Source organism: Lissotriton vulgaris, chromosome 1_1, assembly GCF_964263255.1.
Source record: "Lissotriton vulgaris chromosome 1_1, aLisVul1.2, whole genome shotgun sequence".
NCBI classification, from domain to species: domain Eukaryota; kingdom Metazoa; phylum Chordata; class Amphibia; order Caudata; family Salamandridae; genus Lissotriton; species Lissotriton vulgaris.
This window is the reverse complement of record NC_141685.1, coordinates 73,895,324-73,915,279: the sequence shown is the minus strand read 5'-3', so window position 1 is coordinate 73,915,279 and position 19,956 is coordinate 73,895,324. Positions and strand designations below refer to the sequence as shown.

General features: G+C 43.0%; 1 protein-coding gene across 1 annotated transcript; it reads left to right on the top strand.

Moving 5' to 3' along the window:
* Positions 1 to 340: 340 nt before the first annotated feature.
* Positions 341 to 19,766, top strand: LOC147737371 (uncharacterized). Its single transcript, XM_086926129.1, has 2 exons — positions 341 to 461; positions 13,608 to 19,766. Exon 2 carries the CDS (start codon positions 14,850 to 14,852, stop codon positions 16,971 to 16,973), a length of 2,124 nt encoding a protein of 707 aa, XP_086782255.1. The 5' UTR covers positions 341 to 461; positions 13,608 to 14,849; the 3' UTR covers positions 16,974 to 19,766.
* Positions 19,767 to 19,956: the final 190 nt, after the last annotated feature.

The following is a 19,956-nucleotide window of genomic DNA, read 5'->3' as shown; positions in this document are numbered from 1 at the left end:
CAACGAGCCTCTGTAGGTCAAAGAATGGAAGGGCTGTGGAACTGTCAGTCATCTCACTGCTAAGCAGAGCAGTGTCATGCTTCACCCTCACTCAGGCCTCTGATTTTGACCAACATCGCTTAGAACACTGGGACTTCAGAGACTATCCTTTTAATGAGAAAAACAAAACTACAAGTCCCATAAGCAATAGTGGTGGAAGGTGTCACGCATGACCTGGGACAACATCCAATTCAGCACATCCAGTTCCATTTTTTAAGTATTTGACACAATATTGAATTTATAACCTTTGTTTTTTATGGTCATGAGTCACCAGAATACTAAAAACGTGTCTTTTATTTTCAAGGTCAATTAAGTAATGGTCACCAGCTTGGAAGCCCTGTTAATTTTTCAGTATTTGTCATTCATCTCCACATGTGGCTGGTTTGGGTCTGCCCCTTCATCGTTCCCGATAACTCGCACAGGTAAGGAGCTTTTAGCAGCAACGGGATAAACCCATGCTCGTCTGTAAGAAGTGCGCTCCGAGGCAGGTATCCGATCATTTTTGCGAAACAAGGAAGGGCCAATATCTGCTATGTACATTTGTTAAAATAAAACAGTCAAATCACAGTATACTGTTCCGGAGGTTAGGTCCCAGAGACATTATTTGTAACTGAACGCAGACACCCTAGGAAGCATGTGCTTTTAAGACAAGTTGCGTTCACTCACCTGAAGGTGACATGCTTCATCATTGCGCTATACTCCTCACCAGGCCGGCGCTACAATGCCTGACGGGCTCCACAAGAGGGCACTTTGTCGCAGATCTTATATTAAGTACGCCGAATGAGCATAGTAGGACAGAGGATGTTGTGTCATAAGATGTGAGATTGGTGAAAGTCTGAATATAAGATCAACTATCGACAAGTTGCCGCAATATAGTTAATGTGATCTTCCTGGTCCATGTTGAGATTAAAAACAGTGGCAGAGAAATTGAGGAACTAATGGCCCCTATCACTGTGTGAAAGTGTCGATCACCTATGGACTTGCTGGTAAGCTGGGGTCTATAATTCAGGTCAACTTTTTTCATGCCTTGTGTAGTCATGGAGCAATCTGTTGGCATTTCATCAGGACCAAATATGGGAAAATGGGTAAATGTGACCTAATCTTCTCCACAGCGTGAGGAGCTCTGTAACTCAAAGCCCTGCACCGTGCATAGGTGATAAGGTGCCTATTAACATCTTACTACTACAGGTGAGCGCTGTCTAACAGAGTGCACTAGATACGGTAACCCTCCTAAAATTCAGGACAAACTGATTTATTCAATAACTTGGACGCCGCATCAGAGGGAAACTGTTTTGAAAAGCACATGCTTCCTAGGGTGCCTGTGTTCAGTTAGAGATAATGTCAGTGGGACTGAACCTCCAGAACAGTATACTGTGAGTTGATTTATATGAAGAATGTGTATACTGGACTGTCATTTTCCTCAGCATCTCTTGTGCTATATAAAATAAAACACAACACACCTGGAGGCCAACAAATCTATCATACATTTAATGCAAAAATAGCAAAAGGCCAAGCAAACTAACAAGTGACAATTGTCTTTGCAATAGACGAGAGCATCCACCCTAAAGCAAGTTGGAGTATATAATGCTAATGCTACACAATGTATTTTTATACACTTTTCTCCTAATACAAGTCAATGAAACCTGAACACATGATAGAAACAGTTACTAAAACAACACTAATGAGTAGGAGGCAGGATCTTCTCTCGAGAGGAATGTGAGGAGTCCGTGAGGTGCAGATCAAAGATACACAGACAAGCTGCAGAATTCACTGTTTCTGGAAATAATACTTCTGTTTGACAATATTCAATTTACTACAAGATGCAGGAAAGTGTGCAGATGGACATCACTAAATAAAATGGTTCTGGGCCCTAATAGAATCATATAACTTTGCAGGCATATTAAGGCAAACAGACACATCAAATTATATAAGAATATTGCAATTTGGTAATGTAATATATCAATGCACGTTGTGGCATTGATGTGTATGATGTGTAAACAATTATCGGTATTAAAGAAACCAGTATATCCAGTTATGCTTTCTCAATTCTTTCTTCCTTGAGGCCACCACTGCTGCTATCCAGCTGTATTCAGCAGTGCCTCCTGTGACCTTGAATCCTGCATTTAATACCAAAGGTCGTCAATGCTTCTAGCCAGCTATAGTGACAGGTGACACTCACACCCGACTCCCCTGCACCTGTTATTCTTTGAGCCTGCTCCAGTCAGTAGTGGCCCCTTGGACCTGTAAGTAAGCCTACTAGCCAGCTCCTGTTAGTACTGGCCCCTGGGACCTGTTATCATTTTATCCAACTTGAGTCATTAGTAGCACCTTGGGACTAGTGATCATACTAACCAGCTTCAGTCAGTATTTGCTCCCTGAGACCTATTATCCTGCTAAGTAACTCCAGTCAGGAGTGACCCCTGTACCTTAAATCCTGCGAATATTCAAAACCAGAGGTCAACTCTACTGCCAACCAGTTCCAGTCAATATTGACATGTATTGTTACCCTGCCTGTAATGAATAACAGAGGCCAGCGTTGTTGCTAGCCAGCTCCAGTCACCAGTGCCCGTCACATATTATCCTCAATAGGATCAGTGCCCAAGGCCTGTGCAGCTGCTAACCTGCTCTAGTCAGTAGTGACCTCCCAGACCTTTTATTCTGCATATAATCAGCAAGGCTTCGGCCATAATAACACACACCCCACATCCTTATAGTATATTAGCAATGTAATTTATTTACATCATACAGTAGGTACCGCACTATATCACACAATCCCAAAAACAAAGAAATTCAAAATTTGCCTAACCGTTCAGCACGCCACCTTGTCAAAAATGACCAAATCACTCCAAGCACTATAGCCTGCCACAACACATGGCACATTCAGCCACAACATGACCAGATTCCAGGGCAGGGATTTGGGGCCATTAATCCTCTGTTTGAGGCATGTGTGCTGTAGATGCACATGCTTTGCATACTCCTGCCATCTTGCGTTGGGTCCGGTTGTTTGCAAGTTGTTTCATTATTACCCTTAGATTAATATTCCGGCGTAAAAATTACCTGCACCACTTAACAAATCTCTATTTGTTTCATCTCCTTTGATACTCTCACTCTTTGCTCTAATTGTTTCCAATTGTGATGGCTTACTTTCCACCTGTTTATTACTTTCCTCCACTTGCAGCATTTCTAAGGACTGAATTTTCCCATTCTCTATCATTTTTATACTATCAGCTTGATTGTTTAGGCATTTATTTTTCATAACTGCTTGTACCTCCGATAGATCCTTATTAAATAGAGGGTAGAAGGGTTTTGTTGGAGACATTTGTTTACCCTCACCTTCACAATATGATATTTGGTCATGGTTGTTTCCAGTGTTCAATCTCACTATATCTGATGCATTTGTAGTTTTTTAGGTTTTGCCTGGCGTCCGCTGCACAGCAGCGTTCGCGCAGGCGAAATCATATGTTACAACAGTACGGCTGTTGTCCCTCCTCTCTCTTCCATTGGCTAGCCCCATAAATGGAGGCAAGCCATTGGAAGAGAGATCTGCCCATCATTGTCGGAGCAGATTCGTGCACGTTCCCGAGATTTTTTCCCTCTCTGCCCCTTTGTGAACGTCATTCCGGCCAAAAACGCCCCCGAATCCAAACATTTCACTCCCTTGCGGCTGCAATTTTGCTGGTCGAGCAGCGTCTTAACAGGACATGAGGTAAGCCTCTGCCCCCCTGTTTGTGCCGTTCTTTTATCTGCTCTTATTTAATTCCTACTAATCTTTCATTCACCTCTTCATTGCCGATACCCGTCCCATCTGCTATGTGTCTCTCTCGATCTCTGCTCTCAGGCCTCATCTGCCCCTTCTCCCTTTGTTTTTGTTGACTCTCGCTTTCCTTCTGTCTCGGCTCTGTCTCTTCCCCTGGCCTTCCCTGTCTCCGCTCTCAGCACTCCTCCATCCCTGTTGTCCGTCTCCTCTCTCTCTGTGCTCCCAGCCTCTTTCTCCCCTGGCCCTGCTCTCCTCTCTACTGCCCAGCACCCTCCTCCCACTCTCTGTTATGGAGACGGTAAACGTGCCATTTGACCTATAACTCTGCACAAGGCTACTCTACCGACGGCCCCACCGGATGCTCTAGCCAGCGCTTGAAGTTTGCTAACCTAGTTTTAAATTTTGCTTTACAGTTTGTTGGCAAGCTTGTGCTTTTATTTGTGTGCAGATTAGCAAGCAAGCTGGGTGTGCCCGTACCGTTTTAACACCCAAGTACACAAAATTAGAAAATGAGGCCAATATATTCTGCTGCTATTGTCAGAAACAACTAAGTGTTTAATTTAGAATTGCTGCAGTAACAGGGTCCCTTCTGAAGCAGTCTTTTCATTCATTAGCAGCGGGTTCTGCAGTAGACAGTATTCTGTTTTGCTGCTCTCTTTACTCAGCTGTGATACTACCTATTAGCGTGCCGTTCGGATCACTCACTGAGCTGAATTTCATTTCTTGAAAGGCAGCATGACACGAGTTTGAGTCCCCTGGCAAACTCAGCTTCCCCCTCTCCCGTAGGTCTGTAAATTCAGCGCCATAATAACTGTGACAAGCTGTTACTTACAGTGCATGAAAAATTAGCGCTTTGTAAAATACAATGTTGCGTGTGTGAGGAAATGCCCCTCCCGTGCCGGTGACACCCGGCAAAGGCAGATGAGTTGACCGGTATGATTTCAACCTGTGTCTCTTTCCCCTCTTTCATATCTCTCATCTTCCATTATTTTTTCCTTTTTTTTTTTACTTAATTCCTACTAATCTTTCATTCACCTCTTCATTGCCTATACCGGTCCCATCTGCTCTGTGTCTCTCTCGATCTATGCTTTCAGGCCTCATCTGCCCCCGTCTCCCTTTGTTTTTGTTGACTCTCACTTTCCTTCTGTCTCAGCTCTGTCTCTTCCCCTGGCCTCCCCCTCAGCGCTCCTCTGTCCCTGCTGTCCGTCTCCTCTCTCTCTCTGCTCCTAGCCTCCCTCTCCCCTGGCCCTGCTCTCCTCTCTACTGCCCAGCACCTTCCTCCCACTCTCTATTATGGAGACGGTAAACGTGCCATTTGACCTATAACTCCGCACCAGGCTAATCTACCGACGGCCCCACGGGATGCTCGAGCCAGCGCTTGAAGTTTGCTAACCTAGTTTTAAATTTTGCTTTACAGTTTGTTGGCAAGCTTGTGCTTTTATTTGCGTGCAGATTAGCAAGCAAGCTGGGTGTGCCCTTACCGTTTTAACACTTCCCTCCACTCTTCTGCTCAGCTCTGCTCTGCTCAATGATTGCTGTATACGTAAAATCAGGCAGCAGATCCCTGAGTTCTGAGGAATGATTGAAGCGTGCAATGTCGTACCATAGATGCGTCCATTCCTCATCGGAAATAAAACGGTGAATTAAGTCTTCCCACTTAAACATATACCGGGGGTGTAGGGAAAGCACTGTTTTAAGGAAGAAGCTATAGATAAATGAGATCATCCCTTTCATGTTAGCAGTCTTGGTGAGAAAGGCCTCAAATTTTGTGAGAGGTCGAGGAGCAGCCTCCCGTATCTGAGGTGTGAGGGCCCAGGGTATCAATTGGATATACTGATATCTTTCCGTGTTCTTCCATTCAAAGTCCCTTTGACATTGATCAAAAGTAAGGGGATCAAAATTGTGGAACAAATGTATTAGAGACAAGCAGCCTCCCCTTCTCCAGGCATCAAATGGTCCCTCATGTTGGGCCGGGGAGAAAGCTGGATTGAAATGGATTGGAGTGAATGGGGATGGAAAAGAAGTCCACCTGTCGTCGCCCGGAATTGAGTCCCATACTTTAAGAGTGGTGCGTGTGGGGCAGCTAAGGTCACCCTGGCAGCCGCCTTGAAGAGCAGGGAGGCTACAGCTATTTCCTTATGGCACCCGCGTCTTTGGAGACTGCTTAGTCTAGAACGTATGGCTGATATTTTCAGGGATAATTATAAGAATTTCGAATTTAAATGGGGCCCCCTTGTCTCCTTCCTCTCCCAGGGCCGTCCGTCTGCGGTGTGTCCCTCCACCATCAGAGCACCCCATCTCTTCCAGTTTTGATCACAATCCCAGTGTCGACCAACCTCTCGTTAGTATGAACACGCCGCCACCATGGGAAGCTCCTACACATATCGGGATCACTACCTGCTGTGGACTGCATCTCCTGCAATTTGTGCTGTTCCTGGGTCCGTTTTCATCCCCCTCCCGCCGCCGCACCAACCACCTAACGGCTGCCGAGCGGAGGGGGGCATCCAATACCGGAGGTCAGCGGGGCCTGGAAACTACATTTCCCGCCAGCCCCAGCGGCGAGAATACCGCGACCAGAGCGCGCCAGGCGGCGCTTTAAAGAGGCGTCACCCCCGCGTCGCGGGAGCGCCCGGGGCGAAGCCCGGGCAAAGGGCGGGCCCTCTGTGGCCCTCTGTGGCCGAGGTAGGCCGGGCTGGGCCCCGGTATTTTCATTTCATTTTAAGTAAGACCTTATAATGTTTGCAGATGTGTAAACTGTGAGGAGATATATCTGTCGACTGGCCGAGCATTTACATCAATTCCCTGTGGATTCGTATTTTATTGACTGTTCGTTTATTTAAATTTAAAAAACATTCATATATTCTGCTTTTACAAGCCTGCTGCCTGGTTAGAAATTCTCCACACATTATGACAGCAAAGAAATTACGCTCTGGAAGAGTCCTAGGGGGGAGGTCATGTATAAAAACCAGATCTAAACCCTTGAGGAATAAATATGAAAATAGCGTACAACTTAAGGGACAGATGCAGTTATTGCAAATTTGGGAAAAACCTGTGAACAAACCTATGGAAGTTCCAATAATAGCTGATGATGAGATGATAACACAGACGGAACCGCAGTCTGATGTAGTGAAAGATTTTAATCTTGAACTAACTGCGGAAAAAAACTCGCCTTCCCGGACTCCGACTAATGATGCAATCCTCCCAGTATGTTTATCCAAAGGAGACCACTCTGATCCTATGTTAACAAATTCAAAAGTACTTCAGCATAATACTCTTAAGGGCACAGAAAATCAGGAGGAGGATATAGGAGAAGTATCTATTTCGTCCAGTATCGATCTCGAACTTTGTGGTCGCTATATGGACGAGAGAATTTTGAACCAGCCTGATCCTAGTAAAACTCCAAATGGAGCAACGCCATCAGGATTACTGCTATATAGTAGCACTCCCTCTATAACATCTAATGACATCCCCTCAATGCAGAGTGATTTGAAATCTCTGCAACTTAATCTATCAGGGATCTGCTCTCTTACTGCATCTGGTTACCCAAAAAATGAAAAACCGATTTCTGATTCTCTGATAGCACTTGAACATTTACTGGCTTCTATATTAATCTTACTGGGTAAATTTGCAGGGAGTTCTGATTGCATTTTGGACTCAGTTACTGAGATATTGAAAGTATTACTGGCTAAAAATGCTGAGAATGGGACTATTCCCCCTACTGAATCTGTTATCCAAAATGTCATAGACAGTAATAATTCATTGAGAAAAAATGCACCGGTGGGGATGACATTAAAGGTAGATATTCATGAGCCTTCCAAGACGCCTACCCCATCTTCCTTAAACCGGATGAAAGAATTGGAACCAACCTTGAAGGAAGAAAGTTTGGTAGAGGTTAACCAAACTGTTGGAAATGAACTTTTTCCCATCTTTAATCAGGATAAAAAAGAACCTGAAGGAACTTTAGTGACTAAGGGAACAATAAAAGAAAAAAGTAAAAAGAACAAAGGGAAAAATAGGAAGCCTGTTCGCAAGTACAAGAAGAAAAGAAGGAGGCAAATTATTTTTCAAAAGCACATAATAACTGAAGCGCCTGATGTTATAGAAATTGCAGATAGCTCATTATTGGATACTCCCGGTAAAGAGGCAGTGGGTTGTATCACTAACCCTGTAGTAGAAGGTACCCCTGTTGACAGCACTATGAATGGGGGAGTTCTATGTTCTGAGGTTAATGGGATAGAACCCCCAGCACCAGTTGATGAAGACACAAGAAATATGCCTACAGTAACAAGGGTACTTAATCCATCTGCACCTATTTTCGGCTTCCATCTGAAGTGACTACGACTTCAACCATTCAGCCATTGAAAGTTTCTATCCCATGTGTGGATACCTTGACATTGGATTTTCTTCCCTTATTCGATTTTGACCTAAATTTGAACAGATCTTGGTTGCTTAATTGCCTTAAGGATATTGAAAGCTTAAAACTTATTCTGTCAAGTGATATTGACTTGGTCTCAGCAATAAGGTTTGAAAATGGGCAACGAGCAAGGGTGAAATTTTGTTCAAAAATATTTGCTAACCTTGTCTTCCAACAAGCGGAAGCATTTCAATGTAGAGGGATTGACGTGTTACCCTTTTTTAATAATGGAAAGCGTATTTTCTTTAGAGAAGGAACTACAAAGTTGGGTTCTAGGCAGGAAGACCCGTCCACCCATAATAAAGATCTAAAAATCTGGGTCTCTAGAGGTAAACGCATGGTTTCTCAGGTACTCCCTCTTCCTGAGAATATGGATATTCCTCTAACAGAAGATAATCAGCTGTGGAATTGGTTACCAGGAGTTTTATCGAATAACACATCGAACAATTCACGACTATTTCAACATCTTTAACAGACAATTAAAAGTCATCTCCTGGAATGCAGCAGGACTCCATAATTGCCCAGAGAAGCTTGATTTTCTATTTTCTTTGAACGCAGATGTGCTATGTATTCAGGAAACATGGTGTAAAAATATCCTATATGGGGGGAAAGATTATTTTGTTCTTGAGGCCGCCGCTACACCTTCAAAAAAAAGTCATGCAAAAGGTGGAATTGCCTGTTTTTTATCTAACTCATTACAATGGCAATTTTCCCATTACACGGACACTAGTAATCTTTTTCAATCAATAACTATCAATAATCTAGCGTCAGTAGGTAGACGGTCTTCGCTTGTAATTTTAAATGCATACATTCCACCTGAAGATACTTTTAACAATGTCTTAAAGCGAATGTTTTCTTATGTAAAACAATTATTAGAGCTCGATCAGCCCCCATATATCTTACTCATGGGTGACCTAAATAGCAAAGTGTCTAACTTTAGTTCAGACATGTTTAGAAACAAATCTAAGGAAGAAGCATATAATATACCTCAAGCAATCTTTCCTAGTAAAATAAAAACTAATAAAAGAGGAAAGATATTGCTTGAAGAACTTACCTATTTAGAGGGGCTAATTGTAAACGGTAGGATGCCTTCCGACATTCCTGCTAATTTTACACATAGGTCATTTAGGGGTGAATCCATCCTGGATTATGTAATTACGGACTATGATACGTTCTCTTTCATTCGAGACATAATGATCTCTCATTCCTCCTTGAGCGACCATAATATGATCAACATAACTGTCTCATTACAACCTCCAGATACTGACTCTTGGTCTTTAGTCAATAAAGGAGTTTCTATTAATTGTAAGTCTGGAAGATGCTTCTGGGATTCTACCACTATGAAGGATGTACAAAATATTCTTGCCCAAACTTTACTAGAATTAGATGAATGGCAGGGTAGGGAATTTCTTCACTTCGAAATCCTTATGAAGAAGCTTATCATGACAGCAAAGAAAATTAGAAATCCTAAGAAGTTGCACTTCCCTCCTAGTATATTATTACCTTTAAATAAGGAAATAAATAAACTTGTGAGGCAACAGTACCTTAATAGATCTAGGGAAAATGAGCATAAGTTAGCCTTACTAAAAAGAAGGAGGGTCAGACTGAGAACAAAATTAAAAAGAGAAAAAGAAGATTCCCTCTGGATTAGGCTAAGAGAGGCTTCGGCCTTTAACAAATCTAGAGAATTCTGGTCCATAATAGGGAAGGGATGTGGAGCAAGAACCACCCCCATCCCCATCTCTATTGCGGAAGATGTCTGGATATTATTTATATCTAGTTTATACGCATCTAACGGTGTAGAGGGTGATAATCAGGACCTAGCCCCGAATAGAGAGCATAATATAGAACTCCCGACCGAGAAATCCATAGCTTCCGTGATAAAGAGTATGCGCTCTTCCGGAGCTATGGGTCCGGACGAGTTGCCCATGTCAATAATTAAGCAAGATGTCACCTCTTGGAGTAGGATTGTTCTCCCTGTGTTTCACGCATGCTTCATATCAAGATCAGTCCCCAACTCTTGGAGGGGAAGTATATTAATTCCCGTATTTAAAAAGGGAGAGCTGGATAAGCCTACGAATTATCGTTTAATAGCTCTATTGGACTCAATAGGAAAATTTTTCGCCAAATGTCTTTTAATGTTAATTACTGAATGGGTAGAATTAAATGGTATTTTACCCTTGGAACAAACAGGATTTCGTAAAGAGCATGGTACTCTTGATAATTTGACAGCATTACAGGTGATTGTTGACAAATATGTACGTGTTCGAGGTGGAGGCATATACGTGGCATTTATAGACTTCTCCACAGCGTTTGACAAGGTAGATCGTCCAACGCTGTGGAGAAAGCTTGCTGCATTGGGCATGCCAATGCAGTTACTTGAATTGGTAAAGTCTCTTCACTCGAACACGTGGTGTAAGGTGCTACAAGGCGGAGAAAGGGGTCTTTCTCACTCTATCCCTTCTCCGAATGGGTTGAAACAAGGGTGTATACTGGCCCCTATATTGTTTTCACTATATACGGCAGACCTACCTACTTCCATTGCAGCTTGTGGGGGACTAGCCCCGATAATTGGAGGGTCACCTATATCGGTTCTAATGTATGCAGACGATATACTCATCTTAGATTTAACCCCGAAGGGCTTGTCTAACCGCCTACATGCATTAAACCAATTCGCAGAAGGACATTACATGAAGATCAATGCTTCGAAAAGTAAAATTATGTGCATTTTTGGAAAGAAAAAATGTAGGTCTGAAAGCTATAGTTGGGCTATAGGAGGACAGAAACTAGAGGTGGTTAAAACCTACATCTTCTTAGGTAAAATAATCTCAGCAAACCTAAGTGAGAAACCCCACATTGAGCACAATTCACGTAAAGCATTGGCTCATGGCATGGGGTTATGTTCCTTGTACAATGCCACGGGGAAGAGACACTTTATACTATTTTTGGATGTATTTAGAGCAAAGATACCTGCAACTCTACTGTATGGAATTGAATTAGTGGAGTTAAAACATTGGGGATTCTTGCAAAAAACGGAAGGAAAGGTACTAAGAAAAATCTCTTCCTTCAATACAGCTTGCTCTGTATCTTCATGCAGGCTGGAATTCGGACTCCAAAGTTGTTGGGTACAGGGGTTGATTGCCCTCGTAAGATGGGTAGCCTGTTTGGCTAAAGGTAAATCGGGTTCCTTACGGGAAGCCATTAAAAGGGAACTCCTGGGCAATTTTAACGAGTTTTCTCTGTTAGTAAAAAACTTTAGAAAAGCAGTAATTCTGTTAGAGCTGGATGTAAGCACTTTGTTCTTACTTACTCCCTCTGAGCTAAAGTCTAAATTAAAACGTGCATCTTGGGAACTCTGTTATAAATTGGATATGCTTGCCCAACCGAGAAAAAAAGAAAGGCAATCACTGTTAAACACATATACACCAAAGCTGGCCCAACAATACCTTACTTGGAATATTCCTCATAGAGTCCGTAGGTTATGGTACCTTTTAAGACAAGATTTGCTCCCACTAAATCTCCTTTTTGCAAAGTGGTATGGTGTATCTCCAATATGTAATCTCTGTCATAATGCTGTACAGGATCGTAAGCATGTCTTGTTTATTTGTCACGCACTACGCCCATTGCGCTATAAATGGTTAAAACCAATTTGTCTACAATTAGGAATTTTAAATGTAAAAACCTTTTTCCATGCACTTTATTGTTCTCCAAATGAAATGTTCTGCTTCAGAATTTTTTATTTTTTTAAAGTATTTTTAGATATTTATTAATGATACATAGGGAGATGTTAGATGATTGCTCGACCAGTGAATATGAAGTGTTTCCTTTTTGTTTTGTTTCGTGTGACTTTATTGTAATTAATGTTGTATAATTGTGCGTTTATTTTATGTGGCCCTCATTGAGAGCCAAAAACATAATAAACTTTTGAACACCATGGATGGGGGTGGATTTTTTTGTGGTTTTTTTCTTTGTTCCTTGTTAGATTCATAATTACTTATCCCATGTTAGGATGAGTTTGTCCACGCTTTTTGGCTATTCTGCATACAACACCCCAGTGGAACAACCTGGAGAAATTACCATTACAGAAGGCTGTTAAGTTTTCTTTAGACCTATCTGCTGGCTTAGCAAAGTTGCATGATCTTCTTCTTTTTTTTCTTTTTTATCTCTCTGTCTCAGCTCTGGGGCACTTAGAAGCTGTATCTTTCATTTGGCTGATCTAATAAGAGGAGGAGCTGGTTTATATTGATCAATGTACTTGTTCCACCTGTTATAATTCTGTTGAAGCTTTCTGATCACCTGCGTGGGACCAAGTGATGATGTAATTTTTGCCTGTGGAATTAATGAACAAATTTTTGACATAAATCAGGTGGCCGGCCAAGGCTCCTCTGTGCCTTGCAGCAGCTGCCACACGAGCAGCAAAACAAGCGCCTTAGCACCGCGGTGCCGGCAGCGTCCGTTCCTGCCCCCAAAGCAGATTTGTAGAACTTAAAGCGCCCGTATAGTAGGACGCGGGTGAAGCGGGAACCGGTCACAAAGCAAACCCTGGCAGTCGTCCCAGGCTCCGCTCCGCTTGCTCGTTAACTCCTCTTCGGCTCGGCCCCTCGGCTCTAATCAATACGCTCTGCACTCAACGCCGAATCACAGGCCGAAAACAACTGTGAATACCAGCAGAGGGAAGAATTGTGTGTTTCCCACAGTTAGTGAAAAAAAAACGGCATAAGTCTTGGCTGCTTCTGATGCACCCCCAGAGTCTTATGCGTCTTTTCAGTCAAATTTTTCTGTCTGGAAAAAGATTGTGTCCTGGTTTTCTGCACCCAGTAAATCCAGGTGCAGGAAAACCTAACAACTGATAATCAAGTGGAATAAAATGGACACATGAAAGTCTGCCTTAATTTCATTGCCCTTGATTCATACTATGGACCATAGTTGAGGGATAGGTCTAGGCATAGACCTCGCAGCACACAATAGGTTTGCTTTAGGCAGAGGCCAAAACTCAAAAGTCAGGAAACCAGATACAAGTAGGTGGTAACTTAGGGCAGGGGAAAACACCTGTTGTCCGAGGAGGAGTCCTTCCCTTCACAGAAATCTGCATTACAAATTAATTAATAGTATATATTTTATTTATATTTGTTTGGTGCCAGTGCATATGACTTTAATTTCTGCTTTTGGGATTCTATGTTGCAACTCCTTAGGGTACATGTATCCTTTGTGAGCTTAATAAAAAGTTGAAAATTCTACAAATCCTCACTCTTACATCCAAGTACGCTCAGGCTACCATTCTACACTCTGCTCTGTCTGAAAAACAGCTCAACATTTTCAAAATTCTGCATTGATTTGGCTTGTAAATTATATTTTTGGAAATGTACATGTATTAACTATTTAATTTTAATGCTACAGGTGATTGAAATTACGGACGAAGAAAGCAAGATTTAGCACTAAGCAACTGAATGTCAGTGCCATAAGAAGGATTATTTTGAAAAACTGAAGGACATCCAGCATTCTAAGTTTAAACAATTTCCAAAAATCTAAGTGTGGCGAGGAAAGTACTATACCTGTAAGTGAAGTCTCTAATTTTGCATTTCATTAACCCAGAGCAAAGCATATCTGTGCACACAGCATCAGAAATAATGTAGAAAGACCGCTTCAGCATCCTCATCTGAAATATTATCAGAAAGACAAATTGCCTCAGCATGACAAAATAACGTTCATCTAAAGCATCATGTAATTCTAGAGAGGAAGCACACACTGCATAAAAGAAAGTTACAACTAAACGTTTCTTCTGGATACCATCAAAGAAAAGACACTGAAAGAAGACTCCGAAGCTGGCACGTTAACAACTAAAAGATTGGAAAATCACCTTTGTTCAACAACCGTTTTTAACCAGTTACGCAAGTTCGAGACTATCTGCTTTGGGATCTAACACCTCGACCCACTCTGCTCACTCTTGCGAAAACCTTAAAAATTCACCACTTTATTGTGTTAATGACCATCTCAGATTGTTTCCTTTTTATTGTGTACTGTTCTGTAATTCTATGTAAATCGCCTCAACATTATCTGTTGTGCAGGAGTGATATGTAAAACTGTTAAATATAAAAATGGATCACCGTTGCAATATAGCTAATGTAAATAAATCCTCATCTTCAGAACTACAATCCTTAACCTTACACCAAACATAGAAAGGGTAAAAGGAACTAATGTTCTGCGACTGGTGATCCACAATAGTACTGTGCACGTTCAAACGCCCTCAGTTACTGCCATTACGTCAGTGCAAAAAGGTACTTCTCAGTTTAATCATTACATATCAGACTAACACCTTATCACTGCATTGCTAAGAACCTATACAAATAGATTTGAGAAAAACGTCAGTCACAAATTAAGTTGCTGCCGGAGAGGCTATTACCTAAAGACTATTATCTGCTAGAACAATTTCAACAGGTGTTACAGGGCTGCTTCCAGACATTTTTTGCTCAATCCGAGTGTTGAGAAGATTCCACACAATTTCTTTTAGAGATAAGTGCTGAACATTATCTAAACAAGCACGACTCTAAAATTGAGGCAAAATAACCGAAGTTGGGGGAAAAAAGTTACCTGTGCCCAAAAAGATACAGCCATAAATCTTACCTCACAGAATTTGACAGAATGCACACAGGAGGAAACCACTTTCAGTGCAATGTATGCCAAAAAAGTTTCAGGCGTAAATCTTATCTCACTGAGCATATGAGAATCCACACTGGGGGAAAACACTCTCCGTGTAAAGTATGCCAAAAAAGTTTCAGGCGTAAATCTTATCTCACTGAGCATATGAGAATCCACACTGGGGAAAAACCTTTTCAGTGCTCTGAATGTCAGAAAAGGTTTAGTATCAAACCGAGTCTATATCGACATGCATTAACCCACTCTGTGGAAAAACCTTACCAGTGCGCTGAATGCCCAAAAGGTTTCAACCAAAAATGTCATCTCACTGAACATATGAGAATCCACTCTGGGGAAAAACCTTACCAGTGCTCTGTATGCCCAAAAGATTTCAAACTTAAATCACTTCTAACTGCACATGTGAGATTCCACACTGGGGAAAAACCTTATCAGTGCTCTGAATGCCAGAGATGTTTCAGTGACAAATGGAGACTCACTAAACATACAAGGACCCACACTTGGGTAAAACGTTATCGGTGCACTGAATGTGACTATTGTTTCAGTGAAAAAAGCAGTCTCACTCAGCATATAAGAACCCACACTGGGGAAAAACCTTATCAGTGCTCTGAATGCCGCAAATGTTTCAGCCAAAAAATCAATCTCACTCAGCATATAAGAAGCCACACTGGGGAAAAACCTTATCAGTGCACAGAATGCCAGAAATGTATCAGCCAAAAAAGCTATCTCACTCAGCATATAAGAATCCACACTGGGGAAAAACCTTATCAGTGCTCTGAATGCCAGAAAAGTTTTTGTAACAAACCGAAGCTATCTCGACATGCAATAACCCACTCTGTGGACAAACCTTATCAGTGCCCGGATTGTCAGAAATGTTTCAAAGACAAAAGCAGTCTCACTCAGCATACAAGATACCACTCTAAGACTAAGGAAAAACTTTATCAGTGCTCTGAATGCCAGAAATGTTTCGGTAATCAAAGCACTCTGACTCAGCATACAAGAACCCACACTGGGGAAAAACCTCATCAGTGCACAGAATGCAAGAAATGTTTCATTGACAAAAACAGTCTCACTCTGCATACAATAACCCACACTGGAGAGAAACCATATCAGTGCACGGAATGCCAGAAATGTTTCAATGAAAAACGCTATCTCACAGTGCATATAAGATCCCACACTGGGGAAAAACCTTATCAGTGCCCTGAATGCCAGAAAAGGTTTTGGAACAAACAAAGTCTTTCTCATCATGCAATGACCCATTCTGTGGAGCAACCTTATCAGTGCTCTGAATGCCAGAAATGTTTCAATCAAAAATGCGATCTCACGGTGCATATAAGAACCCACACTGGGGAAAAACCTTATCAGTGCTCTGAATGCCAAAAATGTTTCAGTTTAAAAAGTAGTCTCACAAAGCACATAAGCACCCACACTGGGGAAAAACCTTATCAGTGCTCTGAATGCCCAAAACATTTCAACCGTAAATCACTTTTAACTGTACATGTGAGATTCCACACTGGTGAAAAACCTTATCCGTGCTCTGAATGCCAGAGATGTTTCAGTGACAAAATGAGACTCACTATACATACAAGGACCCACACTTGGGTAAAACGTTATCGGTGCACTGAATGCGACAAATGTTTCAGTGAAAAAAGCAATCTCACTCGGCACATAAGAACCCACACTGGGGAAAAACCTTATCAGTGCTCTGAATGCCAGAAATGTTTCAGTGAAAAAAGACCTCTCACACTGCATATAAAAACCCACACTGGGGAAAAACCTTATCAGTGCTCTGAATGCCAGAAATGTTTCAATGAAAAAAGACATCTCACGTTGCATATAAAAACCCACACTGGGGAAAAACCTTATCAGTGCTCTGAATGCCAGAAATGTTTCAGTATAAAAAGTAGTCTCACACGGCACATAAGAACCCACACTGGGGAAAAACCTTATCAGTGCTCTGAATGCCAGAAATGTTTCAGTATAAAAAGAAGTCTCACTCAGCATATAAGAATCCACACTGGGGAAAAACCTTATCAGTGCTCCGAATGCCAAAAATGCTTCAGCCAAAAATCTCATCTCACTGAACATGTGAGAATCCACACTGGTGAATAAAATTATCAGTGCTCTAAATGTCAGAAAAGATTTAGAGGTAGAGATGGTTACAAGCGCCATAAGAAAACACACTGTAGGAAGGTGGATATCTGACTATGGTTACCCCCAACTTTTTGCCTAGTGTTTAGCTGGTTTTCGACTTAGTTGGCCTGGGATCCTGCTATTCAGGGCCCCAGGCTATCGGCTCTCTCCTTAAAATGGACTCCATGTACCTTAGGTACATACACAATTGGATATTGGTTCACCTTATGAGTCCCTGTATAGTGTACCCAAGGTACTCAGGGCATAGGTGCAACCAAGGCCTACCAGGGGCTGCAGCATGTTTTATGCCACCCCTGGCTGGCCACCCAAATAGACACAACTGGCTGATCACTCAGCTGGGGCAAGGTCGTGTAATTACCCCTTGCTTAGGTGTAGTATTCCTATACCTACATACATATAGACACATAGTAACCTATAAGTCACTCCTATGGCAGGCCTTAACAATCCTGAAGGCAGAGTGCTTGGTTATATGTGAGATGGTGCTCTAGCATGAGCTGAGCCTGTCTGCAGTGTTCGGAACTACATCCTTATAGCTGTTCTATGATATTGCCATACTATATACTCTTAAGTGCATTATAATCCTTGCGGTTAATGCTAACTTTGGTTTGGCTTTATCGAAACATGTCGTGTAAGGTGTCATACACTTTGGAATACTACCCCCCTCGCCAATTCTGGCGAGGGGGGTAGCATTCCACTCTTCTAGACGGAGAAGACATGTTAGTTCTGACGATCACGGTTAAAGTTAACCAGAGCCCCGGCGTTACAAAATGGACGCTGCTGCCCCAGACACAAGTCTGGCCTCCTGCTGCTGGGAGTCCTACCAGCTAGGGAGGCCTGGACAATAGGTTTACTGCCTGGAGACGTGCCAGCACCGCCCCAGACAGGAGTTAGTGTATTAGGACAGGGATGGTTGAAAAGAAACACGCTGCCTGGAGCACTCTAGGTGCTCCATGCATACCCCAGTTCAAACCGGTTGCTGGGGCACCCCTGCCCCAGCTCTGGCGCGAAACTGGAGAAAGGAAAGGGTGTGTAACCACCCCCCTTCCTGGTCCCACACATAGGAGGGACCTAGTAGGTAAACCAGCCCACTTTAGTTGTATAAAGATAGCAGCTGACCCAGGAGACTTTAGATTAATCCTGGAATCGAACTGAAGACAAAACTCTGGACCCTTCGACATTCACCTGAGCTGAAGACTGAAGAATCTCCTTTGTGGCCAAGAAGTGACCACCCTGGGCAACCAGGCACCATCCAGCAACTTGAAGGCTTGCTTTGCCCCCGTTCCCGCCGGAACCCGAGCGCAGTGCCTGACAAGATCCTGACTCCCTGAGCCCTCTGAGCCCACTGCACGACTCCAGCACATCTGAGCACCGTGGACGGCGTTGGACCTCGTGGACCGGACATCTTGAAAAGTCCTTCTTCTTGCTACCAGCGCAGCTCCTGAGTCATCCTCGAAGCTGTGCATTGGGGACTGAGACACCCTGACACTGAGCACCACCTGCACTGAAGATCAGCCCTCCACATTCCACGTGTTCTGCGTGGGGCCCTTCTGCTTGTGTTCTACTCGACGCGTTGTCCCGGTTGCTGGCCAGTTGGCTAGTAGCCCTGTGACGAATATCCTTTAAGAAATCCATCGCTGGTCTGGTTGCTCCAGACTGGCACTTGCTTCCTTGAAAAGGTGAAGTACCTCAGACCCTCCTGGTCTGCACCAGAAGCTTTTTGTGTATCCTGGGTGGGTTACCTTTTCTTAGGCTTGTTGGCTCCGATCTTGAAGTTGACCCCTCCTTCTGCGAGAACCTTCGTGGGACAGCTCCTCGCTAGCGCCTGGTCATCCTCGACCCCTCCTGGTCCGCGTGGCTGCAGAGACCAGCTTCACGACAGCACCTGATTGCTCCTCGACGACGTCTAGTTTCTTCCTGGTTCCACCCGGTCACTGGCTAGTGACCTAGACTCTGTCCCCTCTGCTTTTAGGTCCTTCTTCAACTTCGATCCACCCTTGGATCCACCCGGACATCTACCTTCCTCCTGGTCGCCTGCAGCATCTTTCTTCACGGCTCCATTGGAATCAACGGCGAAACCCGACACACTTTGACACCTATGCACCTGCAGCCCGTGGGTGAGGTAAAGCGAGTACTTTGGTGCTCCTGTAGGGATTGACTATCCTAGTGTCCAGATTTGCTTGTAGTTTCCTCCTATCTAAACCGGAAGTGTCCTAAAACTATATTTACTTACCTTTTAAGTTCCCATAGACTTTCTATTGACTCCCGCGTGAGTGTTCCGACTCTGCACGCGCCGGCTGTGGGCCTCCTACTCCTAACCTAAGGGTCAGATAGTGTAGCCCCAGCGATGCCCTAGGCCTTCTCCTTTCACAAGTCGTGGTTCTTATACCACTTAAATTAGTATATAGCTTTACACGCCCCTAGGGCCTAACTGTAAATTGTGCTATTTAAAGTATTTCTAAGTGTAACTTGTTATGTGCTTTTGCCTCTGTCCTCATAAAGAGTTCAGAGGAGTGTGTTAGTGAATAAATACATATAAATTTTATATATATCCTGTGTGGTGTCCTTTCATTTAGTATTCAAGGGGTTACGTATGGTAAAACAGCTGGCTTTACACGCCCTCTAGAGTTATAGCCTAAGACTGCTCTGTCCACGCTACCCCTAGGATAGCTGGTCTATAAGGTGTCACATGTTTGTAATTATACCTTCACACTGTGTTAAGTTAGCATGAGCTTTTTACAAGTTTAAACACCATTTTCCTTTTCTGCTGCCTCTGCACACGGCACATTATGTTATTACAGCTTTTCGCCCAGTTGCATATTTTGTTTGACGCAAGAATAACAATGTTTGCTTGATAATCTATGTCTGTACAGTGAGTGCAGAGGCCTTCAAGGTTTTTCAACACAGTGCTTGTTGTTCGAGTTGATCAGCGCACGGTCTAGAC